We start from the raw sequence: 27,645 nt of genomic DNA, 5'->3' as shown, positions 1-27,645 counted from the left end.
GAGCAGCAGGAAGAGATATGTGAGGCTTAAATTTGGTAACTAATGTACATTATTTTGATTAGGGTTATTCAACTGTGCTTCGAACGCTTACCTCTGGCTCAGCTACATTTGCCTTAGAACTCTCAAATTATCAAGCCATGAATCCTCAAGACCAGACTACACTGCTCAGCCGGCGAAGTGGCTTGACCCAGGTGCTTTAGGTCTTTGGAGACAACCGCACAAGCACCTCCCGAATGCATTTTCAGTAAGAACACTCGATAAACTGACAGTGGCACTGCCCATTCTGTTCTGGATAATGAGAAAGTTATTACTATGGAATATAGTCAGTGTTATCACAAGGGGTTTTTTTGAGCTGCTTTCACAAGCAAGATGCATGTATAAAGGTTCAATCTTTAAAAAGATGTATTTTATTTAAAAACAGGATATGAAATCTTACTGTCCATGATTTCAAGATCAACTTGATTGTATACAGATTGCTGTGGGCTTTGTCCCCTTCTATTTTCTTCTTTGTTTAGGCTCATTCTTTTGTTTTGTACTCAGTAGTAACAATATCCAGTAAAGAGAGGTTCTGCAGCTATTCCCCGTCTATAGAACAGATAAAGTCAATCACCAACCAGAGCATTAATTAATGAAAAAAAGACTTGTTACAGTGGTTCAAGATGGATTTAAAAGTTCAAGTATCTCTTCTCCATAAAGGTATAATTACCTTACAAAAATTAGGGGCTATACATTTCTATTTATAGAAAAAAAATCAATTACCCCTGCCTTTGTGTCCTAGCTTTAAAAATGTCTTACCTGACCATTCTGCAGCGGTGAACTGTTAGTCTGTTGTAGGCATCCTCTATATCTCTGATGCCCTTGTGACTCCAGAGTCTCTCACCAATGGCACTTGCCCGAGGCCTAAAAGTTAAACCACATGTTCACCAACGCAATTTAAATTCACGTTTACCTAAAATTCACGTTTACTTAAATATCTATGCTTGGGAAAATTTCTAGTGTTTCCCTACGTGGAGAAGGAAAAATAAGGGACTTTTAATTTTTAATTCAAATGTTACTACTAAAATTCCATACCATAATCTTGGAGTGAGGTTGGTTGCATCCACGTATTCTCCCCATAGACACGCTTCTCCACCAATAACAAGTTTTTTCTGTTCTTGAGAACCTACATTAAAATCATTGAATTGATGTAAATCAAGTAGTTGCTCAAAGCTTTTACACAAAGGCAGTTAGTGTAGGGCAACATTTCTGTTGTGTAGTCAGCAGAAACTGGGCACCAAAAAAGGGTAGCAAACTTTATTCCCATGGTGCTTGTTAGCATATTTTGACTTTTATTTGGGTTCCAGAACCATTTTTCCCTAGTGACTGTCACTTTAACAGTAATTAGGACTTTCTGAATCTCAGAAAATAATTTGTCGAGAAAGTTATGTCAATTCCTAATAGGCCTACGGTTTTGAAATTTTCTTGAAGGAAATTTTGTGAAATCTGGTGTATAAAGTTGGATAAAGTAGAACTGTTCTTAAGGAAGAGGGTCTGAGCCTAAAGCTCCACCATTCTCCCCCAACAGCCTGAAATCCATGCAACTGACTAGAGACTTCCTTGTATCGTACAATGGAAAGGCCCATCAAAAGAAAATATGATACAAGGTTAATGCAGTCAAGGGGCTTTAGAATGTAGGGTGTATACCAGTGCTCATCAATGGAAACAGATAAAACCGAACTTGAAATCCACTTTGGAAGTTCTGGTTTCTTTCACAAAGTTTAAAATGTACTGGGGCCTTTTTTTGTTTTATAAGTAAACAAATAGTTTTGTTCCCTATCTCCCACCGGGATAATACTGACTATATGCTAACAAATCAAGGTAATGATGGGTGCTTCACTTACCATCAAAATCAAGAGGGTCCACCGTATAGTACTTTCTCCAGTCTTGTCCATAACTAATCCAGTCTAAGTACCAAGGAGCAGAAAGGATCACAGGGAAGCCCGCTGCTGTGACTTGAGTTTGTTCTTCACCATACTTTTCATTTTTCCAAACTTGAACAACTGTGCCTGGCTGAAGCTATGTATGATGAGGTCCAACAATTAAAAATGAAATTAAAAGTTAAAGTCATTGTAGCTAGGGACATGACTGCTTACGATTCTTGAAAAAACATACATTTTCCCCTTCAGAGTTAGTACTAAACGTTACTGGTTGTAGGGCCTTAAAATTAGAAGTTTCATCAACCTTAAGGTTGGATATTTAACTTCTGCCTATATACAACACCATACTGGTATAATGAACTAAGGCTTTATTCCCATTTGTACCACACTACTGTTGTTCTTGCTTTGGAACTTTGAGGATGTCACTAACCCTTCTGGAAAGATACTACTAGTAGCTGGATTTGAAATTGTCAGTTACCTGAGGGAAAATAAAAAGCATATACATTGACAGACTACCTTTGTAGCAATAAAGACTCATTCTTGTTTGTTCTACCCTTACGAAAAAAGAACCTCAAAGTACTCAGATACGTGACAAATGGTGGTGGGAGGAAGGTGGAAGGGAGAGATGGAGAGGTGGTACTAGTCTCCGTCTACAGCTACTGCCTAATCAAAGTTTAAATTCAAAGGTAAGCTAATTCCCCATTGCGTTGGCAACAACTTTATTAGGGTTCCTTCCTTCCAAGATGTTAAAAGGGTAAGTCTCTCATATCAGAATCAAATGCAGTCTTCATACTTCTTACCTTCACGTGATCATCAAAAACCTCTTGCCAGACTATGGCTCCCTTGTTGATAGTTGAAACAATACCCAAAAGCCTATCGTTGGGGGAAAAAAAGTTTATTTCAGAGCACAAGCTTCACAATGTGTTTAACGCATGAACCTTTTCTATGAAGGATTGCGGGTTGGGAGCTGCCTTCACTACAGCACAGCTTTATAGCAGAACCTGCGACGGCTGGGTCATGACCCAGTGTGGTTCCTTCTTTCCAGCACATGGCTCAGAATGTCACACAGCAGAGGGGTTTAGAAGTTATTTGCAGATAAAAAAAAAAAAAAAAAAGTTATCTGCAGAATGAACATGCTAGGCATGTCCCAAAGTGGGGAAGACATGGCAACTCACACAGTAGTACACAAACCACAATCTCTGGTAATTGCATGGGTATCTTAGAATAAACTGTAATTTAGCCTGTGGTGTCAATTACCCAGCATTCAACAGCTGCTGACAATCAGTCCACAAATATTTCCTGGTATTTAGACAACGCCAGGTATTCTACAGGATTAGAAAATTAGACTGTACCACACAAAAAGCAAAACAAGAATCTGACCTTCCTTAATTCAAGATTTGGTAAACCATAGCCTACAGCCTGTTTTTATATGGCTCATTAGCTAAAAATGGTTTTCACACTTGTAATTATTATTTAAAAAAACAAGAATACTATGCAACCATGGGCCCATGAAGCCTAAAATATTTACTCTGGCCCTTTAAAGAAAACGTTTACTTATCACTAGTATAGTACAGTGCCATTCAGTCCAAGTCTGCAATGATGGAAACATTCTATCTGTGTGCTTTCCAGTGGCAGCCACTAGCCTCATCCAGCTATTGAACACTTGAATGTGGCTGATGTGACAAACTGAATTGACAGTTTTCTTCCTTTTAATTTAAATACAGCCACATGCAGCTGTGGCTATCATACTAGACGTCACAGATATCAAGTGAAAGAAATGTCCTGGAGTTGACCAAAGGGAATGACTTTCACAAGCTGGACAGTGATAAAAACTTCACAGAAAAGCCAGGGCTTTGAACTGAATCCTTTGAGCAGGGAGTGCTACCCTTCAACACTTACTGCAAGTCTTAGTCATCATTTCATTGCTTTAAAAAAAGTGGATATTGCTTCCTTTTGATGATTTTTTTCACTGACACTTTGTACAACAAAGTATGTAATATCTACACTTTGACAAGGGGTGGAGAGAAAATGAAAAAACAGTACTAAATAGCTAAACCTTTTAGAAAAGGCACAGATGAAATAAAAATAAAAGTAGGCTTACAGGTAACTTACTTTTGAATATACAAAGATTCTAGTCTTTTAAAATCTTTGCCAAAGCCTTTCCGCTTCATGAAATCTGTGACTTCTGGGTTGGACTCCCTTCAACAAAAACAGTGATTAGAAGTTTGATAAACTCATTGTCTTTAAAGCAGCATATATCCCTAACTTAATTTGTGCGGATTTAAAACTATTAAAGTTTGTAGGGAGAAAATGAGCCTAAAAAACTTTATTATGAGTTTGAGCCTAAAAAACTTTATTATGAGTTCTCCTAGTTTTCCACTGCAAGTAATTTTTTCCAGAAGCTGGTTTCTTCTGACAATGGCTTTCCCTCTCTCATGCTTCTCTCCTCTAGGGCTACTGGGAAGGGGATTTTTATTTGAAAACATCTCCCCCACTTAATCACTGCCCTTTCCCTAAAGCTGCTCTTGTTCACTGTAGTCTTTTTTCAGTCTTCACTATCTTCCACATCTTGATTCTCCTTCCTAAAAGCTTGTACTCTCGAGTTCTGTTGCTAACTTAAAACCTTGCAAGCAGACATCTTTCCCCCAGTCTCCCCTTTTCACGTGGAGACCTCTAATACCTCCTTCAAATGCAGTGGTTAAAAAACAAGGATTTTAAAGAACTGTCATACCAACATGTAAATTCCACTTCATCTCCTCCCAAGTGAATGAAGTGATCTGGAAACACCGTACTAACTTCTTTGAAAAACTGAGACAGGAAGCAGTAAGTTGAATTCAGAATAGGGTTTATAGGTCCAAAGGTCCCAGACTGCTTAGGTCCATCATAACATGGAGTCAGGAGGTTTTTCTGACCTGGAAGAAATATTTTAATCACAAAGACAGACATGGGTTTGCATGTGATTATACTACTTTGTTTTGTTGAAGCTGTAAGATAATTTATATAGAAAAAAGTAAGCACATTTACTAAGAGTTACTGTGGTAACTTCTTCCAAATAAGGTAAGGAATTGTTTCTTGAATCCTATCCCCTATACCTTTTTTCTCTTTCCTTTACTCTGTTTTATCTACTTCAGATATCTCAAATATTAGTACCTCCCAAATCTTCAGCTCACCCAGACCCTTTTTGTTATGTTAATCACCATACATTACATCATTAGTTTTTGATGTAGTGTTCCATGATTCTTTGTGCATAACACCCAGTGCTCCACACAGAACGTGCCCTCCTTAATACCCATCACCAGACTAACCCATCCCCCCACCCCCCTCCCCTCTAGAACCCTCAGTTTGTTTTTCAGAGTCCAGCGTCTCTCATGGTTCGTCTCCCCCTCCGATATCCGCCCCCTTCATTCTTCCCCTCCTGCTTCTTCGTTTTTTTTTCTTAACATATATTGCATTATTTGTTTCAGAGGTACAGATCTGTGATTCAACAGTCTTACACAATTCACAGCGCTCACCATAGCACATACCCTCCCCAATGTCCATCACCCAGCCACCCCATCCCTCCCACCCGCCACCACTCCAGCAACCCTCAGTTTGTTTCCTGAGATTAAGAATTCCTCATATCAGTGAGGCACCCAGACCATTTTTCTCGATCTTCAATCCATGTTCCAAATTCCCTGTTCAACACAATTAGATATCCCAGCTGCACTTCAAATACCATCTAACAAAAACCAAATTCTCTGTTCAGTAAGTTCCTTCAGCAGCACCTCCTGATTACTGTTTTCTGGTAAGGGCGCTACTATTCTCCTCTGTAACTTTTCCTTCTTCCACAGTTGATCAGTTGCCAGGTTCTCTGGATCCTATATCCAGAATGTCTCTCAGTTCCGTACATTATTTTCCATTCCCATTATCACCATTCTGGTCTAGGACTTCAGTTTCTTTCCCCTTCCAATCTGTCACTTCCTCACACAGGTTTTCCTGAAGCATGGTCCCCATCATGTGATGCTTCTTCCCTATAACTTTCAGTGGTTTCCATGTGTCCTGATGGAGCCCACATCTCTCACCCAAGGCCCTTTACGTTGTATTTCACCACATTCCCCAACATTCTCCAAGTCCACCCTGGTAATACTGGACAATTATAAATGCCAGCTGCTGTGCTATATGCTTTACATTCATTACTTAACCTTCAAGAAAATTACATGATAGTTGCTACATTTTAGAGATGGGGAAACTGAGATGAGACATTCTGTAACTTGTTCAAGGCCGCTCAGTTTATAAAAGGCAGAAACAAGCTTCAAACCCAGGTAGTGTGGCTCCACGGCCAGTTCTTAGCCGGCCGATAGTGCTTCCTGCCCTTTGCTGCTCTCCACTCCCAACCGATGCCGTGCCTGTACCCCCTTGACCAGAAACATGAATGTACTGTTTCATCTCTCAAAAGCCTTTTAAGTGTTCTTCTTGTCCATGAAACCATTTCTTAAACTGACTTAACATGCTCTACTTGCAATTTTTCCTTTAGCCCTTGTTTTTATACTTTGGGCAGTGCCTAGCATAGTAACTTGCTCACAATAATTACTCAGTTCTACCTGTCAATAGTGCTGCCTCGGTGCAAACCACGATTAAGAACAAAATGAATAAACACCTGGTCACAAGAGATGGAGGAACTCAGGTACTCACTCTTTGCAACTTAAAAAAGACACTCCTTACCTTTTCCCCAAGACTGTGTATGTCCAGGACTATCAAATTCTGGTATGACTCGAATCCCTCGTAATCGGGCATATTCTATCACCGTACGGACATCATTTGGTGTATACACATGAGACAAAGAATAGCTTCCCTGTAAAAGCCATATTTATTAAAAAGTTTGGCATGTATTTGTCTAGGATACTGTTAACAGTTCTGTTTGTACACTGGTAATGGACAGGTGATTTTTCTAGTATCACAATGTATTAAATAGTCTTATGTAATGTTGGAGGACTTTTTAAATTTTTCTTAATCCCCACATTTTCATTTATTCATTCATTCCTTAGTAAGCCCTGCACCCTATGTGGGGCTCGAACTCACAACCCCAGGATCGTAAGTTGCATGCTCTACTCACTGAGCCAGCCCAACGTCCCTGGAGGACTCACTTAAAATTATTTGTTTACCATATCTTATTAGTAAGCTCTCAGCACACTGTGGGTTAATTCCTGATTTACGAATAGATGTATCTCAACTAGCTCCTCTTGTTTCAGGAACATCTACCATTACGTAACCATACAACAAAATAGAAATAAAATGACTCCAAAGTCAAGCCTGTGAAAACTCTTGAGTACATTGTTCTTGTCAGTTTTAGAATAAAAATTCACACACTATTACAAAACTGAGCTGTCGCCTTTCAAAGTCATTTTAATCACTATCAGCATTAAAAATATCCCCAGACATGCTGTGATAAGTGATTTGTTTTCTGGGTTTTTGTTGTTGTTGTTGTTGTTTTTTAAGATTACCCTCAATCCCTTTATACGTCACTTGAAAAAATAGTATGGGTTATAACTAAAGATAAAGGTCAATTAAAGGTGTTACTGTAGCATATTTCTCAAGGTATGAATAAATAGTACATATAAGCTATATCTAAATTTATATACAAATGCTCAATTCCTAAAAAGTTTGGTCCCGTGACCCCCATCAAATGTATATCTAAGCAAGATCAGATCTAACTACTCAATTACAATAAATATAGGAGACAAAAAAACATATTGACAAACAGCAAAACCCAGACTTTGGGAACTAGAAAAATGATTTAGTTTTAACAAAAATAACAAATTACCAAAAAAAAAAAAAAAAAAGGTAAATGGGCAGGGATGGTCACCTATATATCAAAAGACAATGGATATACTAACTGACCACTCTGTATGGAATTCATTTGTATCCCATTGCAGGTAAGAATTTTTTCATTGAGAAAAGGTAAAGGCGCTTGGGGAAATTTAAGTAATGACTGGCTAGCTGGATTGTTAATTCTTCAGCTGCAATAACGTATTATGGAGTTTCTTTGTTTTTAACAAAAACAGATGTTTCTACAGATGAGATATGCTGTCTAGGATTTGCGTGAAAAATAATGGTGGCAAGGGACGGTGAGCACAGGTGGTACAAGACTGGCCACGTACTGATTACTGAGGCTGGGTGGCGAGGACAGGGGAGTCATTATTCTACTTGTGCATATGTTTGAGATTTTGTGTAATAAAAAAGCAAAAGCAAACAAAAACAGAGGAGTGTCACCACCATTTCCACCTGTACTACGTGATAACACTGGAAAAAGCTTGAGATTGTGGACAGAGGACTAAATTGAGAGTGCTGGTTTTGTCCCTTCCTAACTACAACTTTGGATGAGGAGGTCAGTTAACACTCTCTGTATTTACAGGGAGATGGGACGAGAGGACATGAGGATTGCTCCCACTTCCGCTGTTCCATAATACAGTTAATCTGAACACTTCTGAGACAGCCTTTTATTTTTTAAGGAGCTCTCATCTCTCAAATTCTCTATGTAGTTTTTCAGAGAGAAAAAGTCATTTATAGAAGCCAGTACAATTCTAGGCTACATGATAAAAATACTCAACCTTTTAGTAGTTATGAGTGCTTCAGGTCTCCTATGTTCGTTAAGGTTTTAAAATTTTATTTGTGTAACTACTAGATTTTTATTTACAATAACTTAATTATAAAAACAGTTTTTATGGATCTAAATTGCTAAGCCACAGCTCATTATGTTTTTAAACCACAAACATAACTTCTACACTTTAATTCTATCCATAAGAAACATTTAAGCTAAAAACTTCTGATGAAACCATACAAACATTTCTGAAGACCGACCACAGTAACATCATTTACTCACTTTGTTGCTTAACTCGGGAAAAGCAACGCTCTGGTAAGGGAAAGACTGGTCATCAACTATGTGCCAGTGGAGAACATTAAACTTATTAAAAGCCATGGCATCCTGCAAGCAAACATGTTAAAAAAATTATATATAATAACACAGATATACACAGATACAAGACATACACAATCCAATTTATCTATATTTAGGATCGTTTCCAACATGTCTACTTCCTTTTAATTTCTTTTTCAGCAAAGCAAGAATGCGAAAGAAGTATAAATTATTTATCTTATATACTTCATGTGACATGTCCCTTTTAAAAAAGCCTATTCAGCATTTGTATTTATTCTAAACAAGGAGCTAGAACTTTGTTCTACGAGAAGGTAGCAATCTTCTAAATTCCAAGTATTTAGGAGTTGGCCAAGAATGGAAAATAGTTCTTAGCTGCTATCATGTTTGGGAATAGGGGTATATAAGTACCAGGACTTATAATCCCCCAGAAAAAGTCATTTACAGAATTCAACACAATTTTGAGATTTGAGTGCCATCCCTTCCTTGAGAAATGAAAGAAACCTGGTAAAAATGCAGTATTCTCAGAAATTCTCAGGGAAATCTATCAATTTTATGTATATTCTGGAGGAATAAACAATACCTATATGAAATACAAGCAGATTATTTGAAAAAGATAAAAAAAACAGTCAGAGGCGGAGATTGGTTTGCCCTACCAGAGAATTCAAACTTAAAGAAGCCGCCCTCCTCCACCAGGACTGAAAGGATTTCCTGATTCATTTAAGGGAATTATGCAAAGAAGTTTTTTTGTGGATAATGGCAAGATTTTTACCATCAGAGGAGGGAGTTCCTCAGTAAAGACCAGGGGCTTGCAAACTTGTTTCATAAAGGGCCCAGAAATAAATATTTTGGTTTTGTGAGTTACACGGTTTCCATCACCATCGATCCTGCCGATGTAGAGTCACACGAAGTGTAAACAAATGCACGTGGCTGTATTCCAGGACAACTTCATTAGCAAAGACGGGTGACAAACTGGATTTGGCCCTTGGGCTCTAGTTTGCCAACCCCTGATATTGATAAGATATAGAATAAGATAAAGATGTGGGGGTCAGGTAGAAGATAGGGTAGGAAGATCCCAAGTTTACCTGGTCCCACTGACACACCAAGATAAGTTACATGTGGACAACACTGAAGGCTGGCAGAACAGACCTTCCACGGTCAATCACAGAGAGAAGGCCACATGAAACAGAGCAGTGGAGATTCGTTTAGGAACTAAAGCCCTGGCAAGACCTAACCACAAGCACGGGGGACTCAGATGCACAGAGAAGTAGACCCCACACCAGGCACCCCAGATACTGGGGACCTGCACTGGGAGGATGAGTCTCTATTAACATCTGGCTTTGAAAACCAGTGCGACTTTTTAAAAAATCATTGGGCTTAACTCCAAGAGCCAGAGGGCAACAGGAAACTAAGTCTCTGCCCTTAAAAAGCAAGCATAATAAATAACCACCAAGGGCACCCGGGTGGCTCAGTCAGTTACGCGTCTGCCTTCAGGCTCAGGTCATGATCCCAGGGTCCTGGGATCAAGTGCCACATCAGGCTCCCTCCTTCCCCCTCTCCCTCTGTCTGCTGCTACCCCTGCTTGTGCTCTCTCGCTGTCAAATAAAATCTTTTTTTTTTTTTTTTTTAAATAAAATAACCGCTAGACACAGCAACAAAGTAGCAGCTTGAAAAAAGCCTGGGGTATACTAAAGAGATTTATTTATTTATTCTTTTTAAGATTTTTTAATTTATTTATTCATGAGAGACAGAGAGACAGAGACAGAGACAGAGAGAGAGAGAGAGAGAGAGAGAGAAGCAGAGGGAGAAGCAGGCTCCCGTGGAGCAGGGAGCCCGATGCGGGGCTCGATCCCAGGACCCTGGGATCATGACCTGAGCGGAAGGCAGATGCTTAACCATCTGAGCCACCCAGGCGCCCACTAAAGAGGTTTATTTACTGATCTCGATGCACTGGAAGGGCAGGGATCTTTAGGAGGCTTGCCTAAGACTCAAAGTGCTGGCAGGCACCATGTATCACTCTTCTCCCCCAGCCTAGATAGCTGGACACCTAACACTTCACCCATCTTTTTTTTTTTCCCCTAAGATTTTATTTGACAGAGAGAGAGAGACAGCGAGAGAGGGAACACAAGCAGGGGGAGTGGGAGAGGGAGAAGCAGGCTTCCCGCGGAGCAGGGAGCCCGACGCGGGGCTCGATCCCAGGACCCTGGGATCATGACCTGAGCTGAAGGCAGACGCTTAACGACTGAGCCACCCAGGCGTCCCTAACATTTTATTTTTTAAAGTAATCTCTACACCCAATGTTGGGGCTTGAACACACAACCCTGAGATCAAGAGTCACATGCTCTACCAACTGAGCCAGCCACATGCCCTGAAAAAGTATATTAAGAGAAAATTTGAGAGGTCATTTTTATATTTATATCCCTGTTCGCGACTCCTTTCTTAGCTCACTTCCTAAGGCCAAAACTAATAAAGGATTAGATTGAAAGATCTTACGCTACATATAAAATGATTTATACTTCTACAAAAAAAGACTATAGTTTAAAAAAACACATCTAGAAAACTTCACAATATACAATGGATAAGTATATAAAAAGCAAATACCAAAGTACCACTGACACACATATAAACAAATGTAAGAGCTCTTAAGTCAACAAGGAATCATTCCAAAAGAAAAAATGGACACTGAAAATAAATTTGTAGCTTACAATATAAAAAAATACAAACAGCCAATAAGTAAAAAAGCCTTGTATTCACTAAAAAATCACATAAGTGCAAATTAAAACACGGAGATATACTTTACAACCAGATTAGCAAACAATATGGCAAAAGTGTGCCCCCTGTTGGCCAAGCATCCACTCGTATGACCCCTCTAAAAGGCAATCTGACAGTACATAGCAATTTAAGATGTCCCCCAAGATAAAATGTATCCTTAAGCCCAGAAATTGACTTGCAAGAATTTATACTCAGGAAATAATCCTGACAAGTGTGCAAATATAAGAATATGTACTCTACAGTACTGTCTGTGATAAATTAACCTGGACGTCCATCAGCACGAGAATGGTTAAATTCACATGGTATATAATATGTGATATTCAACTCTTTAAAAAAGATGGTACAGACCTTATAATGCTCTCATAAAAAGATGTCCATAACAAGTTTTTCTGAGGTAGCAAAAGTGCAATTCCATTTAAGTTTTAACTTTTTAAAAGAGTCATGTCATATGTGTTAATACATTCATTTTTAAGTGTAAGATGAGATAAATGGGACATAGAAATTTCTATCAACCTTTGGTAAATGCAATTAATGGGATTACTACGTATGCACATCTACATCTACGTTCCAACTTTTTACACTAAGCATTTATTTCTTTTGTAAAAGTGATGATAAGGTCTTTTGGAGAAAAAAATTCAGGGCATTAATGCAAATGCAAAAAGCACTTTTTAGTAAGATGCTGTGTTAAGAGATCAAGTGCAGGTGCAGAAAAACATAAGAGGAAAACCTCCATACTCCTACAAATTGGTAGTGATAGTGGGAATGAACCAATAAAAAGTGGACAGGAAAAAACAGTTCCTGTCAACCTCAGCCCCAGCTCCCACCATCTGAAGTCCATATTCCTTTGGAACATTTCCCTAGGGATAAAGCAGCTTCCAGCCTCCTTTCTATGCCACTTTACATAAATTAAATGGAGGTCACAACATTCAAGGGCACTAACTTTCTCAGTTGAGGAAACAGACTTTCTAAGGGAGGGAGGAAAGAAAGCTCAGTGCTTTACTACGTGACAGACAACCCCCCATGATCCAACTTACAAAACTGTGTCACGAACCCATGTAAAGTAACACCATAAAAGGACAAAGCTTCAGCACAGAAAATGGGGAAAATAAAATAATCACCTACCAGAGTTTTAAGAATACTCTTAATGGGCAGGAAATGTCTAGCTGTATCAATTAAAATTCCTCTGTGTGGAAACCTTGGAGAATCAATAATGTTGGACTCATTGACGGTGAACTAGAAAACAAAGTAAAAGTGATTTTTCGAATTTTCTCTTGACTTGAGCTCAGTGAAGACTTGTATCTTTGCAAGTACTGCATAAAAGATTTAGAACAAGAAAGTGTGAAATTTACATTTACCAGAGAAGCGAAACATTTGTAAAGAACAAATTGTAAAAGAACAAAACACTGTAAAAGAACAAATCAAGAAACAATAAACACCTAAAAACTTTACATTTTTCTTGTAGCAATTCAACAATTTTTAGTAACATAATAACCATACTTACAGTCCCATAAGAATCTTGATAAATTAATTGGCTAAAGGTCTCTAAACCTAGGAAGAATAAAATTTGTAATTTATTGCATGAATTTATATAAGAGTCAATAAAAGTATTATGCAAACATACACCCATAACCAGAAAAGGCAAATAAAACTAAATATAATGTTATACCTATACCCTCTAACGTATTTTCTAAAGTCAAAGCTCGGTTTTTAAAAAAATTCCTATTGCCATCTCATCAAAATGCTTTACTTCACTGTACCCACACACAGAGTTTTGTTTGAACGATAACACAAAAATGAATAGTGATTTAATACAACAAAATACTAGTTACTTAATAAACTTATAGCGTTATAAAGAAGAATTTTTATGATAAAATATAGTAATTTCAGAAGGTACATAAACAGAGGGGGAAAAGGTTCAAAACCACCATGAAGCTATAAATAAGAGCCCAAGTTAAAACTGAAAATATTTTACTCATAGCTGCAAAGACTATCTCCTGAACATTTTTCACTCAAGTGGATTGTTTCCTTAATATACTATATTACAGGCCAATTCCTCTAACTGCCCCTGACTTTACCAGAATTTTTTTAAAGATTTTATTTATTTATTTGAGAGAGAGAGAATGAGAGATAGAGAGCATGAGAGGGAAGAGGGTCCGAGAGAGAAGCAGACTCCCCGCTGAGCAGGGAGCCCGATGTGGGACTCGATCCCGGGACTCCAGGATCATGACCTGAGCCGAAGGCAGTAGCTTAACCAACTGAGCCACCCAGGCGCCCCACCATAATTTTTTTCTTAAAAGATTTTTATTTTTAATGGATCTCTATATCCAACATGGGGCTTGAACCCACAACCCCAAAATCAGGAGTCACGTGCTCTACCGACTGAGCCAGCCAGGCGCCCCAACTTTACCCTAATTCATCATTCTGGCTGACGGGGAAAATTTTGACCTAATAGTTCAAAGTCAGAAAGGAAAGAGGACACATAACTGATACCACAGAAATAAAAAGGATCATCAGAAACAACTATGTACAATTATAAGCCAACAGATTTGACAACCTAGAAGAAATGGATAAAATCCAAGAAACATACACCCTACTAAAACTGAATCATGGAGAAAAAAAAACTGAAAAGACTTGCTTACTAATAAGGAGACTGAATCATTAATCCAAAACCTCTTGACAGACAAAAGCCCAGGACCAGGCTTCAGAGGTGAATTCTACCAAACATTCAAAGAAGAATTAACACCAATTCTTCTCAAACTTTTCCAAAAAAAACAGGAGGAGGCAATACTTTCAAACTCATTTTACAAGGCCGGCATTACCCCAATACCAAAAACAGGTAAGAAAAGAAAAAAGAAAATTATTAGCCAATATCCCTGAAGAACATAAATATAAAAATCCTCAACAAAGGCGGGGGGGGGGCGCCTGGGTTAACACTCAACCTGAATCAAATCCAAGGCCACCTTTATTTTTAATTACTGTAACTTTAGTTAGCTCACATTAAAAAAAATTATTCTTTTTTAAAACCATACTATTTGGAAGTCAGTACAACAATATCTCATCAAATTAGAGGAAGTAAAAGAAGCTTTTGAACAGGAAAAATAAATGTCCCAATACCCAAACTCTGATCCAACTCTGAAATTCAGAAAAAGCTTTTATGGTTTCTCTCTGCCTATTGCCTCCAACCCCTTGAGGTAGGTATACCGTTAACACTTTCTGTAAACGTGGTTATGTTTGTGAATCCACAGGAATTTAAAATGGTGGAAGGGCACTCTCCCTTTTCCCACCATCGTGGTGCAATGTAGGTGACCGCACCTCAGCATGTCTTCTCACAAGACTTTCAGGATCAAGTGATCCCTGGCCAAGAAACAAAAGCAGAATCAACCCATTCCCCAAAGCGTTCAGATGAAAACTGGTAATAAAATCAGAAACAACCCCAAGAGGAGACACTGGAGAAGAACGAAGACGACTGTGTAAGGAGTCACATCTGAGATGGCACACAGTTATTTACACTGTAGTGAGGTCACTAGCGTCTCACCCTATCAAGCTGAAAACTTCACCACTATTTGAAGGATATGTTTTATTGGGAAAATTTTCTCTTTGTTTCTATGCTTCTGCATTAGTAGGTTCAGTAACAGATCGGAGACATTCTGTTTGTAAGTAAACAAATTTTTTAAATGGAGGGGGAGAGATACTTGCTATTGAAGGTGACAAGAAATGATAGTGAAACAATCTGGAACGAAATGCCCCACTCAGAGCAGGCTGAGCCATTTATAGCTCTGTCAACATTACAGTCCCAAGAGCATGAACGAATTACATTCATATATAAATATGGTAACGCTCAAGCATTTTTCAAAAAGTCAAGCGATCTTTCTCCCATGCTCTAAGCATATGTGTATGATGGAAATAATTTTAGAAATACCTGACAAACCATCTGTAAAGGCTTTAAGGAAGCAAACTTTTGCTGATTTCCCAAAGCACCAAATGGAAATATTTCTTTACTAGAAAATAACAATCCAACTACATATAACTTACCTCGTAATACTCCCCAAACTCTGTTGGCCTTAAGAAAAGCCACTGGTCCTTCCACAGCTAAAGTATCTGCATTTGGGGGGAAAAAAGTTCATCAAGCCCTCAATGACACACAACGTATTTCTTAAACATATAATTGATATTTCCAGACCATTCCTTTCTTCTGAGCTCCAGGCTTACTTCTCCAACTCCTCCTGTACATCTCCACAGAGATAACCTGTGGCTTCCTGTAACCCCCACATGCCCAAAGCTGAGCTCCTCCCACTTTCCTGCTCCACACCCTCCCTGCCTGTCCCCCGTGTGCCTCATCTCTGCAGGGCACAGTAGTTTCGTCCAACCAGGAGAGCTGCTCAAGTCGGGAATCTCGGTGTCCTCTCCACAATTCCTCATTTTCCCCTTCAGGTGCGTTATTCTCTCCACTGCCCCTCAAGAGAGTAGGCTCCTGTTTCAGCTAGGATTTTAAATCCAAAGGGCAAACATTCCTCAGTTCCGTAATTCCTTGTGAAGCCTCAAGCAGCATTCAAATCTTCCACTCCCCCTAAGGCCAGAGTGTTCTCTCCACTCTTTCTCTTCTACTTCTGTGCTCCTCTACTTGCCTTGCACCCACCTTCCCCGACTATCATCCTAAATCTGCCTTAAGATTCACCTCCTAACTCACTTTAGCTAAACTGAGCTTTGTTCCACTCAATAAAAAGTTCACACCCATCTATAACGGGGGCTCCAGGTGGCTGCTTCTGGGCAAAGGGGGGACGCTGATCTTTCGATCTTTTAAATCACACTCTGCCTAAGGCTGCACCAATAGTCATTTTAGACTTTTGCAGAGGTTTAGAGTGGAGACAGCCACAAAGTAAAGCACCAGACAGAACAGGGAGATCGGAAGCTAGCGGGTGTGACAGACGCGGGCTCTGCTGCAGCAAAGACATTCGAGGGCTGCAGGTTAATGACTCATATCCTATCTGAACCACACCACCGCCCCGCCACCACCGTTGCCCACACTGGCTCCCAATCGCAGGCTGCAGGGAGGGAAAGGAGCTCTATCAACAGCCAATTTCATGTGACCCTCTCAGGTGACAGTCTTCTGATGAGGCAGCCCTTTCCATGAGAAGACCACAATGCTGAGTTAGCGAAAGGCCAGGCTAAGCCAGGGATTGCTGTTTTGAGTACACTCTAATCATGTTTCCTCTCCATCTCTATCAAGTTCTTAGCCACTAGACTCACTGGTTACTCTTAAAAAACATTTTGTTTTTAAAGACTTTATTCACCTATTTGACCGAGCGAGCGAGCGCACAAGCAGGGGGAGCTGCAGGCAGAGGCGCCCTAAAAACATTTTTAAATGCATCATAGTTTTAAGATCTCCCAGAAACAGTTGTAACACAAAGAATCACCTAAACACATTAACATGTTGCATGGACTCAATGCTCATTATCTTCCAGGAGCTGATGATTTTTTTTTAAAGATTTTATTTATTTATTTAATTGGCAGAGAGAGAGAGAGAGAGAGCGCGTGAGAGGGAACACAAGCAGGGGGAGCGGGAGAGGGAGAAGCAGGCTCCCCACTGAGCAGGGAGCCCGATGCGGGGCTCGATCCCAGGACCCCGGGATCATGACCTGAGCCAAAGGCAGACGCTTAACAACTGAGCCACCCAGGCGCCCCAGGAGCTGATGATCTTAACAAGAGTTCTGATTCAACTCAATGCAAAACCCACAAAGAACAGTTAAAAGGAGGTTTTGTTTTCTAAACATATGGACATCTAAGCTGTAGAATTTCAATTTTTATTTCAAAAACAAATTATTGGCGTTAACAATGATTACCCTCCCCGATGTGGGATGGGAGTGGCATCTTGGACTTTTCAGTTATCCCTTTCTGCACTGTAACTACTTTGTCTTCAAGAGTGTACATACAAATGACATCAATGTATGATACTTTAAAAATAAAATAGATGGGGTGCCTGGGTGGCTCAGTCAGTTAAGCGTCTGCCTTTGGCTCAGGTCATGATCCCGGGGTCCTGGGATTGATCATCGGGCTCCCTCCACCTCGGGGAGCCTGCTTCTCCCTCTGCTTGTCTCTTATGAATAAAATCTTTAAAAATAAATAAAAATAAAATTGGTAAGGTTAACATCGCCTCTGAGATGCCCACTCAATTCCCTCTATTTTGGTCAGAAAAAAACAGTTACCAGACCCTCCCCTGGGCATTTACATACACGTACTGTAACGAATGTAGTCCTGCTGTATGTGTGTGTCCGTGTGTGTGTACTGATATACAAATGGTACCCTACTTCTTACACGGCGTTCCTGTGTCCGCCTCAGCAGTTTATCTCTGCAAGATCTCCAGGCTGTTCGTTCACTCTGCCTCTTTATTCTTCGCTGTTGTGTCGTATTCTTCAGTGCAGACTGACAAGACATATGCAGTCATTCTTGTACTGATGAGCATGTGGTTTTGTTTGTAACTCTTCACTATTACAGGCAAGTTGCACTGAATATCCTTGTTATATGTAATTAATTCTCTACAGTAGAAACTAGTTCATTTCTGGTCCACAGGGCATATGTTCCCTTTTAATACATAATGACGTAGCACTTGTCACTTCCTCCAACAGTTTCTCACACTCTAGAACAGCTGATATCATTTCCATCTGCGTTCGTTTTCTCATCATCATCATCAACTAGTTCAAAACTTAAGACTAGTTTGTCCTTCAACCAAAAAATTTCACTATCACCTTGTCCTAAGAAGCCTCCTTTTCAGAACCAAGAAGGTTTGCCAAGCCAAACGGATGACAAGCTATATACCTCTCCACTCTCAAAACACAGCCATTTTCTGGACTTTACGCTATGTCATTAGTGTTGCTAACAGACGGCAAAGATTCCTTGGCCAGTTAACGACCACTTCCATCTCAATTCAGACTGCAAAACCGAATTCATGAAGTGTCTGAGTGCTGTCGACTGAAATCACATTTCTGATGGTGGCAGATAATCCTGTTTCTCTTCTAAGAACAGCCAGAGATTTGAAGAGAAATGAACTTACTTTTCAGAGATGTATGATTAAGAAATCTGATCTACACTCAGGAGGATGAAGAGGTGAACCTAACTGTGTGTAAAGCAGTCTGAGAACACAGGAGCCACTCCCCTCTATCCTTACACCCCACTCACCCATCTGCTCTGTCTGCACTTATCCAGCACCTACGTCCTCACATTGCTCCCCTTGGTTCCTTGCTGTAATTCCACATTCTTCCCAGTCAGTAGGCCCTATAAAAACAGCCTGCACAATTGTTTCCTTCCAAAACAACTTGGGAAAAGCCCAAACATTTTAGGCAACAAAAATATCATATAGCTAAATGGTGATTGTATTGTAAAATGATCGCTCCACCCCACTCCCCCCGTTCTGCATTATCTTTGTGTCAAATTATCTTGATTTATCAGATTTATCTTCAAAATAAAAGAAATTACCTAGATGTCCAAAAATAAGGGATTAGTCAAGTTAAGTTACTGCACTAAAAATGATGTCACAGAAAAATATTTAATACATGTTTATAATGTTAGGCCAAAAAGCAGAATACAAAAGCCACATGGACAGAATTACCCCATTTTCATGTCATTTTTATATGGTTATACTTATATCTATGTATAATATTTAAACATATTACTCTACAAAAACAACACATCCGAAATAATAGTATCTGAGCTCTGCAGTTAGGAATGATTTCTTTCCTCCACTTACTGTAAAGACTGTCTGCAATGACTATGTGTTACTTTTATCATCAGACTTTAATGATAATTTTACAAATAACACTTAATAACTCACTGACCAAGAACTCAGAATAGTTCATGGCACGGAACCTTTTGTGGCACATAAATCCCTAATGAGCAGCTTAGAACACGATACACTCCCATTGCACAGGTACTCACAGGACTCATCTGAAGTGATACTGGGGTAAAGATCACACTCCGATTCAAGGCCAACTGAGACGAGAAGTTGCTTTAGCTCTACTGCATTATTACGTCTAGCAGGGCCGAGCTCTGACTTGCTGAAATCAAAAATATACTCATGGTATCTGTGTGAGAAATAAATGCAAACAAATTTTTAAAGCACTGTAGCCAAATTTTAGATACATACGTGGCAGTGGACATTGCAGCTGACCCCTCCCACCCATGCTACCCGGTATTGGTCCAATTAGAGGCTCTCACCCCAAGTTGCACATTACAATTTCTGGGGGGAGCTTTCTGAAAATACTGATGTCCAGACCATCAGAATTAGAATCTCTGAAAGTGGGATACGGACATGGGAACTTTAGAAGTTACCCCCACGCTTCCAAGTGCCTCATATGAAGCTGCTGTTTAGAACCAGTAATCAAACCAGTCATGGTAATCCCATCACGCTTCAGGTATGCAAGCCAATTATAACTAGCGACGGAGGTGGGGCATCAGGGGTGGTGGTGGCAGAAAGTTTCCTACACTAAGTGAGCACCAAGAGTCCCTTTTCTCAGTATATGATGCCTGGACCAGTTGCAGCCATACTAAAGGTGGCAGAGATAAAAAGAATATGGATTTCCTAATGATACTGTTGAGCCCCTCAGTCAACTAGAATCCTGATTTTGAACTTCCTCAAGTGTGAGATAATAGGTGCTCTTATTGCTTAAGCACGATCGAGTCAGAGTTCCTCTCATCTTCCAACAAAAGTATCTGAGCTAAGGCACCCCACCCCACCCCCAAGAAAGGCCACGGAATTCTCGACAGGGTCTTGAAAATTTACCTTCTGCTGATACCCAAATACCAGAGAAAGGGGATATTAAAACAGCATTTAAAAGTACTCAAAGACCAGATAAGCTTCAAAGCAGTTAACATTTTGTAGATTTGGTAAGCCAGAGGTTGTATGTGCTACTTATGTGTAAGAACATCTGGTGTGTTTCCAGAAAAGGAGAGAGAGGTTAAGTTCCAATGAGTTTGGAAGCATATGCAAGTTAACCAGTGAGAGAGTGGAATGGACGAAGGTGCGGAGAGCCCTCTCCATGGGAAAACCTCGGCAGATTCAGAAGCAAATTAAGATCACTGAACTGTAAACTTAGAAATGGTCAAGATGGTCCATTTTATCTGCTGTGTATTTTACCACACTTAAATAAATTTTTTAATAAAGGAAATTAAAGTTGCCAGCCGCTCTGAGATCGGAGTTAGGCGCTGGCTTGTCCCAAATACGGAGAACCTTGGTCCTGGATATTAAAACTCTAACAGAAAACTCGAAGGGTTCTAAAGCAGTGCTGTCCAAGGGTTAATTTTGCTTTTCAGGAACTGAGGGAGTGCAGCTATTTGTCCATCGAAAACAAACGAGTGACTAGCATGCGATGGACCTCATTCTACAAGTTGAGGAGGACTGAACTCTCTGCTTCCAAAATGCATACTATTTCAACGCACGGTTTGCGACATAAGCTGGGCACTGCAAAGACAGGAGCCTCTGGTTCCGAACGATCTAGGGCCTACACTGTGTGTGCTCCCAACTACCTAGGCTCTTTGGAACATCCCCATCATCTCTACATTCTGCCAACCACATTGCACTTTTACTCTGAAATAGATACTGCCCCTCCTGAGTTCCTAGAACGCTCACCTGAATGCCTTCAAGTCTTAGCCATAAGGGCTAATGTTTTATAACCTGCTTCCTGACAATGTAGGGTGTAATTAGCAACAGCTGCCTCACACACCGGCAAGAATTAGTTAGGCCAACTCCAGATAATCACCTGCACTGCCTCGAAATGCCTAGCCTTGTTTTTAAACCATCTCGCAGCTGACTCAAGTCCTGGTTATCCAACCACCGTCAACGGGTCTTCCACGCTTTCTTGCCATACTCCTACTAGTCATTTCAAGCATATTACCAAGTCCTTTTCTACTAATAGTATGGCACAGAAGGAAAATACGGTTTTACAAACTGAGTCTTAAAAGATTTCCTAGCCATGATCTTCCTTTAAGATGACCTTCCTGTACTTCTTCCTCCCCAATATCCCAAGGCAAACAACAACCACCTTGGCTTTACTCCTTCACACTGACTCTAGCCATTCTGACCGGTTTAGCAGATTCAGTACCAAAGGCTCATTAGAGTATACGTCTAAAGTGAGGGTAACAATATCCACTCAGCTGTAGAAGACTGAAGAAAAAGAAGCCATCCAGGGCCTCTTTAGTCTGAGCTTATGCTCCAGGCCTATCTGGGGCCAGCAGGTGTTAAGCTAGTTTTGCATTTCTTTCCCCACCAGGTGTACGCTGACCCGCCGGCAAAATTAAGCTATGATGCCCACTGGAAACAAACATCTGGGGGAATAAAGTGGTAGTACAGCTACCACAAATGACACCCCTCTCCTGCAGTAACAAGCCTTCAGGAGAGCCCGGCCTCCACGGCTCTCCCAGTGAGGCGACACCACAGGCACGCCGGAACACCTTCCCAAGAGCAATCTGTCTTGTATTTGGTGTGGTCAGCAAAGCCAGGCTGTGGGCTGCCTCATTACACAATTCACCCTGTCGGTGGCCAAAGAGGTTCCAGACATGGAAATGTGGGGTGCTCCAGAACTAAACAGGAAGCTGCCAGAGCAAGCACATGACCAGCCTGCCGGGAAATGCAAAGCAGATACTGCGGTGCACGGATCACATCTAAGTAATTAGATGAAAACATCCAACCTTTCGTATGAAACAGATTTTGGGAGTTTTGGGAGTTTTGGGCAATGCTCCAACCTGAGGACCTTCTGCTTTCTGACCTGTTACCAGATTTGGCCAGTGCGGTGGGGAGGTGGCCTACAAACGGCAACCCACCCTGGGAATCCTGGTCTCAAGCTTTAAGCACTCATCTTTTTCCTAGAATTCCCTTCAAAAAAGAAGCTGCCACTCCCCACCCCCTCCATCCGCCCTACTCTCCCCTCCAAGGCGAACAGGGCCACGGATTCCGAACAACCTACCCCCTGCCCTCAGTATCCTGCACGCAAACCAGGGTTCTCGAGCGCCCACACTGTCCCTTAGGAGGGAGGAGGGGGAAGGGAAGAGCTTGGGTGTCAGTTCGTGTTTGTCCGAGCCGGCTCTCCCATCTTCTAGACCTGTCACTTTGGTCAGGTCACTGACCGGGTCGGGGCTGTTTCCTCGTCTGAGCCATGGGGATAAGAGCGCGCCCGCACAGCACCCCGGGGGTCCGCCCCGCCTCCGCCCGGCCGCGCGCGGGGAGCTCTCACCGCCGGAACGCTTCTTGCAGGAGGGAGCAGGAGGGGCCGGCGGTGGACGAGGGGTCGTAGTAGATGGAGAAGTTCTCGCGGGAGAGGCTCAGCAGGCGCGGAGACGTCTTCACCGAGAGCGGCATAGGCCACAGGGTCGGGCCCGGCGCGGCGAAGGAGCGCGGGGCCAGCGCCGCCAGCAACATCAGCAGCGCCGGCAGCCCCAACCCGCGGTGCTCCATGGCCGCCTGGCTGTTCGGTCGGCCCAGGTCTGCCCCAGCCGCAGCCTCGACACCTGACCTCCCGGCCGACTGCGATGAGGAAGCGCCGAGCGCGTGGGTGGGGAAGTCAGCTGACAGCGCGCCCAGCCGGAGCCGGCCTCGGGGCCGGTGGGACCGCCCCCGCCCCCGCCGCCCCGCCCCCGCCCCCGCCCCCGCCGCCCCGCCCCCGCCCCCGCCCCCGCCGCCCCGCCCCCGCCCCCGCCCCCGCCGCCCCGCCCCCGCCCCCGCCGCCCCGCCCCCGCCCCCGCCGCCCCGCCCCCGCCCCCGCCGCCCCGCCCCCGCCCCCGCCCCCGCCCCCGCCGCCCCGCCCCGTCCCGTGCCGGCCGCTCCGGACCCTCCGCGGAGAGCGGTGCTGGCCGCTGGCCCGCCGCGACCTGAGGGGAGGTCCCCGGTGACGTTGGAAACGCGGCTCGGGGTGCCGCCGGCCTCGGCTCCTGACGCGGGGGTTTAGCTGGCTTGCTCCCAAGCCCAGACTGTCCTCTGACGGTCGCTCAGCTTGAACTGAAGCTTTCTGTCCGAGCTCCCCCGGGCCGAGTTTTGAACAGGTGGATGGATAAAGATTCTGCAGATTTTCCGTGAGATACTGTCTTGGCGCAGGACTTCTGGACACTTCGGAAGGACACCATGGACCCAGTTAATTAGGCAGAGGATACAAGGAGGCAATATGTTTTAACGAGGGATTAATATTGCCAGACTATAATTTTAGAAAAAACTAAAAACTTGACAATTACCAAATAGAACAAAAATGTATCAAATATTTTATTCACCTCATTAGACAATTATTAAATAAGTCTGGCTCAAAGACAATTTCATAAAGCAATGTTAGGATAACATTGCTAAATAGTTTTAAAATTGGTAAATGTGCTACAATGACTCAGCCCTAAGGATCTGACTGAACCAGGAAATGCCCATCCTCAAAAAAAAAAAAAAAAGGAAAGAAAGAAGTTCCATTTATAATGAATTCCTAAGAGCAACTTAAATATTTATTGTGGCAGTCCTCTCTATATATTTGGAGATTAATAGCAGATCTAGAAGCAAGCAGAAACAGTGTCATTAGATCCTCTGTGGCAGGAATTCAAATGTCCTCTCTCCCCCTTCCCCCTTCCCTTGCCTCTTTCCTCTCCATATATACCTCTATTTTTCAACTCAGTTTTTCTCCACTTTGGCTTCATTCTCAGACAGGCTCTTCATGATGGCTCTCTTCTTGGGTAGCAAGAACAACGCCTCAAGGAAGCTTAGGTCCCCCACTCATCCCTATCAGTCCTGATAAAGGATCCCAATTGAGAAGTTTGATGTCACATCCACCCCTAAGGCAGAGCGAGTTAAGTCACATGACCGACATGGACTGGAGGATGCTGAAGTTCCCCAAAGGGGAAGAGGTTATCAGAGAGAAAACTACAGTCCCCAAATGGCATCAGTAAAATAAACCTTAATACCTAACATAAATTCAACCCCCCAGAGAATGTAACCTTTAACCAGTCATTATGGAATTTCCTGGTCTATACTAGGAAATTTACTGATAGACCACACACACTCTCCTAAGGAGGGCAACCTTGCCTAAACAATGTATTCCTTGCTAATACATTCTTTTCTTCATTTTTGTTTAATGCCCTCTCTTGATTTTAAAAAAGTTTCTCTTATTTAGCTCAGCAGAGTTCTACTTGCTGGATGGAGATGCTGCCCAATTCATGAATCACTTAATAAAGGCAGTTAGATCTTAAAATTGATTCAGTTGAATTTTGCTTTTTAACAAGGTGTTCTCTTACCAGAAGAAGGAGAAAGGGATACTCGGCAAGCCAAATCTCCTATCTACTACAGTATGGATTCTGAAAATTTTGGCGAAAAACTGTAAGAAAAGACTTCAAAGAAACTTTATGTGGCATGCTTAAAATACAGTTCTTCCATAAAAGCAAGCATCAGTGCCACACACTATTCTTCCCTCTTTTTAGAATTAATATAAATTTAATTTGCAGTGTCCACCTTCCCTGCCACTTTTTACTGTTAATTGAAGGCTAACAGCATAATTTAGCCAAGATTCAATCTTCAGTTCATATTGTTGCAACTGCCATACCTTCAATGACAACTTCACTTTGTGCATTAGTTATCTATTGATGTGTACCAAAGTACTGCAGAACATAGGAGCTTAAAACAACAACAAATAATAAATTAAGATAATAAATATCTCATGGCTTCTGTAGATCAGGAATTCGGGAGTCTTGGCTGGGTGACCCTGGCTCAGAGTCTCTCATGAGGCTGCAGTCATCTGAAGACATTTTTCTAAAGGCTTGGCTAATGCTGGAGGAATTGATTCTAAGCTAGCTGACATGGTACTGGCAAGAGACCTGAGTTCCTTGCCGGCTGTTGCCTGAGGGCCTCAGTTACTTGCCACATGAATGTCTCCGTAGGGTTTATTGTGCATATTCACAACACAGCTGCTGGCTTCCCCCAGACCAAGTGATCCAAGAGACAGCAATGCAAAGAGGAAGCTATGACAACTTCCCATGGCTTCATCTTGTAACTGACACTTCCATCACATTCAATCCCTTGGAAGTGACTTACTAACTACAGTCACATCCATGGGGAGAGAAATTAGGCTACACCCTTTAAAGGGAAGACTCTACTCTCTGACCACAAATTATTTATATTCCTCCCATATATAAAATGTATTTCCTTCCTCCCAAGAACCCCCAAAGTCTCACCCTTTTAGAACATTAGCTTGAAATCCAGAATGTTGGCATCTAAATTAGTTCTAAGTGTGGATGAAGCTCCTAAATGTATCCTTGAAATCCTTAAGTACAGTTTCTCTTAATCTACACACCTGTGAACTAGAGACAAGTTATCTGCACCCTATACTTAGAAAATACAATGGTGAGATAACCAGTATAGACAGTTCTGTTCAAAAAAGGAGAAATAAGAAGCACCAAGGGGTCTATAGCAATTCCCAAATCCAGCCAAGCAATTTTTGGAAGTCCTTGATTAGGATTCGAAGCCTGGAAATAATTCTCTATGACTCTTGACTCCAACTCTGGCTTTGGGTTTTGCCTTCTGAGTCATGTTTCCTTGTTCACGGAAAGTAGTATGCATTTGCAGCTGAGTAGATTTCTCTACTTGTAGAACTTCGGGGGTCCAAAGACTGGCTGTCACTGTTGCTCAGTTCACACTGGCAGCATTTCTGTGTGACAAATTAACAACACTTAAAAATGGGTACAGGGCGCCTGGGTGGCTCAGATGGTTAAGCGTCTGCCTTCGGCTCGGGTCATGATCCCGGGGTCCTGGGATCGAGTCCCGCATCGGGCTCCCTGCTCAGCGGGGAGCCTGCTTCTCCCTCTGCTTCTCTCTCTCTCCGTCTCTCATGAATAAATAAATAAAATCTTTAAAAAAAAAAAATGGGTACAAATACGGCGGAGCAAGATGGCGGAGGAGTAGGAGACCTGGATTTCGTCTGGTCTCAGGAATTCAGCTGAATAGGGATCAAACCATTCTGAACACCTACAAACTCAACAGGAGAGCGAAGAAAAGAATAGCAACAACTCTGAACAGAGAAGCGACCACTTACTGGAAGGTAGGACGTGCGGAGAAGTGAATCCGAGGCGATATTCATGAGGATAGACGGCGGGGGAGGGGGCCTCCGTCGGCCGCTTCTGGCAAGTGATAGAGCCGCGGAGCACAAAATCGGAACTTTTACAAGTTGGCTCCGCTGAGGGACGTTGCTGCAGTGGCTAAGTGGGGGGTGGAACCCTTGCGGGACAGTGTGGTCTCAGGACCCTTGGGGTCACAGAAAGACCAGGGGTGCCTGAGTGCGGCAGAGCTCCCAGGTATTGGAGCAGGGAAGCCGGCTGCAGAGACGGAGCCGAGGCGCGGGCTCTCAGCTCGGGGTTGCCATAAACTGTGATCCGCGGCCCAGTCGGGCCACTGCTCCTCCAGCAGGGACCCAACAAGCGGCAGAGCCGGGGAGACTCCCCTTCCTCCCCCGGGAGGAGCGGCGCGGGAGCGCACCGCAGGGATCTGCTGGGTTTGGAGACTCCACACGGGGTCGGGTGCCAGAGGTAGAAACGCTCGGTCACAGGCCGGGTGAGCACGGAGTGCGGCCAGAGACCGGGAACACGGGAGTGACTGCTCTTCTCTGGGGGCGCACTGAGGAGCGGAGCTCCGAGTTCTCGGCTCCTCTGGGGCGGAGATTGGGAGGCCACCATTTTCACTCTGGTCCTCCAAAGCTTTACCAAGAGCTTGCAGGGAACAAAAGCTCCTGAGAGCAAACCGGAGCAGCTTCCTTAGCCCGGACTCACAAGGGCGGGCAATTCCGCCTCCGCCAAAGACATTTGGGAACCACGGCATCAGGCCCCTCCCCCAGAAGATCAAAACAAAGAGCCAGCCAAGACCAAGTTTACCGATCAAGGAGAACGGGAGAATTCCAGCGCTGGGGGAATACTGCACATAGAATTCATGGCTTTTTTTTACCATGATTCATTAGTCTTTCAAAGGTAATTTTTTTAACTGTTTTTTTTTTTTAATTTTTCTTTTTCCCCTTTTCAGCCAACATCTTATCAATCCCTTTTTAAAAAAAATTT

General features: G+C 42.3%; 2 protein-coding genes and 1 non-coding gene across 3 annotated transcripts in view; 1 reads left to right on the top strand and 2 right to left on the bottom strand.

Annotated features, from left to right (window-relative positions):
• GFM2 (GTP dependent ribosome recycling factor mitochondrial 2) overlaps positions 1–2,431 on the top strand; it is a 57,363-nt gene extending 54,932 nt beyond the window's left edge. The window contains exon 21 of the mRNA XM_028114569.2: positions 63–2,431. Within this exon, the coding sequence (XP_027970370.1) occupies positions 63–200 (138 nt within the window). The 3' untranslated portion in view covers positions 201–2,431. The remainder of the gene's footprint in view (positions 1–62) is intronic.
• Positions 385–23,130, bottom strand: HEXB (hexosaminidase subunit beta). The gene is made up of 14 exons (XM_028114488.2): positions 22,818–23,130; positions 19,528–19,673; positions 15,631–15,696; positions 13,100–13,146; positions 12,721–12,831; positions 8,776–8,877; positions 6,618–6,747; positions 4,648–4,828; positions 4,029–4,115; positions 2,717–2,789; positions 1,881–2,055; positions 1,072–1,162; positions 796–900; positions 385–585 (listed from the first exon to the last, which is right to left on the bottom strand). Exons 1-14 carry the CDS (start codon positions 23,036–23,038, stop codon positions 537–539), a joined length of 1,584 nt encoding a protein of 527 aa, XP_027970289.2. The 5' UTR covers positions 23,039–23,130; the 3' UTR covers positions 385–536.
• Positions 13,920–13,992, bottom strand: TRNAR-CCU (transfer RNA arginine (anticodon CCU)). The gene has a single exon. It is a non-coding gene; the product is annotated as a tRNA-Arg (tRNA).
• Positions 23,131–27,645: the final 4,515 nt, after the last annotated feature.

The sequence above is a fragment of the Eumetopias jubatus genome, unplaced genomic scaffold (genome assembly GCF_037043125.1).
Source record: "Eumetopias jubatus isolate StellerSeaLion01/CBP00866 unplaced genomic scaffold, mEumJub1_p1.0 scaffold_5, whole genome shotgun sequence".
NCBI classification, from domain to species: Eukaryota; Metazoa; Chordata; class Mammalia; order Carnivora; family Otariidae; genus Eumetopias; species Eumetopias jubatus.
The sequence above is the reverse complement of the archived record's forward strand: the minus strand, read 5'-3'. Positions and strand labels throughout refer to the sequence as shown.

What these genes read in the sequence shown, in the direction of transcription:
- HEXB (XM_028114488.2), bottom strand. Translation starts at nt 23,038, where the DNA reads ATGGAGCACCGCGGGTTGGGGCTGCCGGCGCTGCTGATGTTGCTGGCG. An exon ending in AGTTTGGGGAGTATTACGAG is followed by an intron (nt 13,147 to 15,630) that starts GTAAGTTATATG and finishes TATTCTTCCTAG; the next exon opens with GTTTAGAGACCTTTAGCCAA. An exon ending in GGACCCTCTTGATTTTGATG is followed by an intron (nt 1,163 to 1,880) that starts GTAAGTGAAGCA and finishes ATTTTAATGTAG; the next exon opens with GTTCTCAAGAACAGAAAAAA.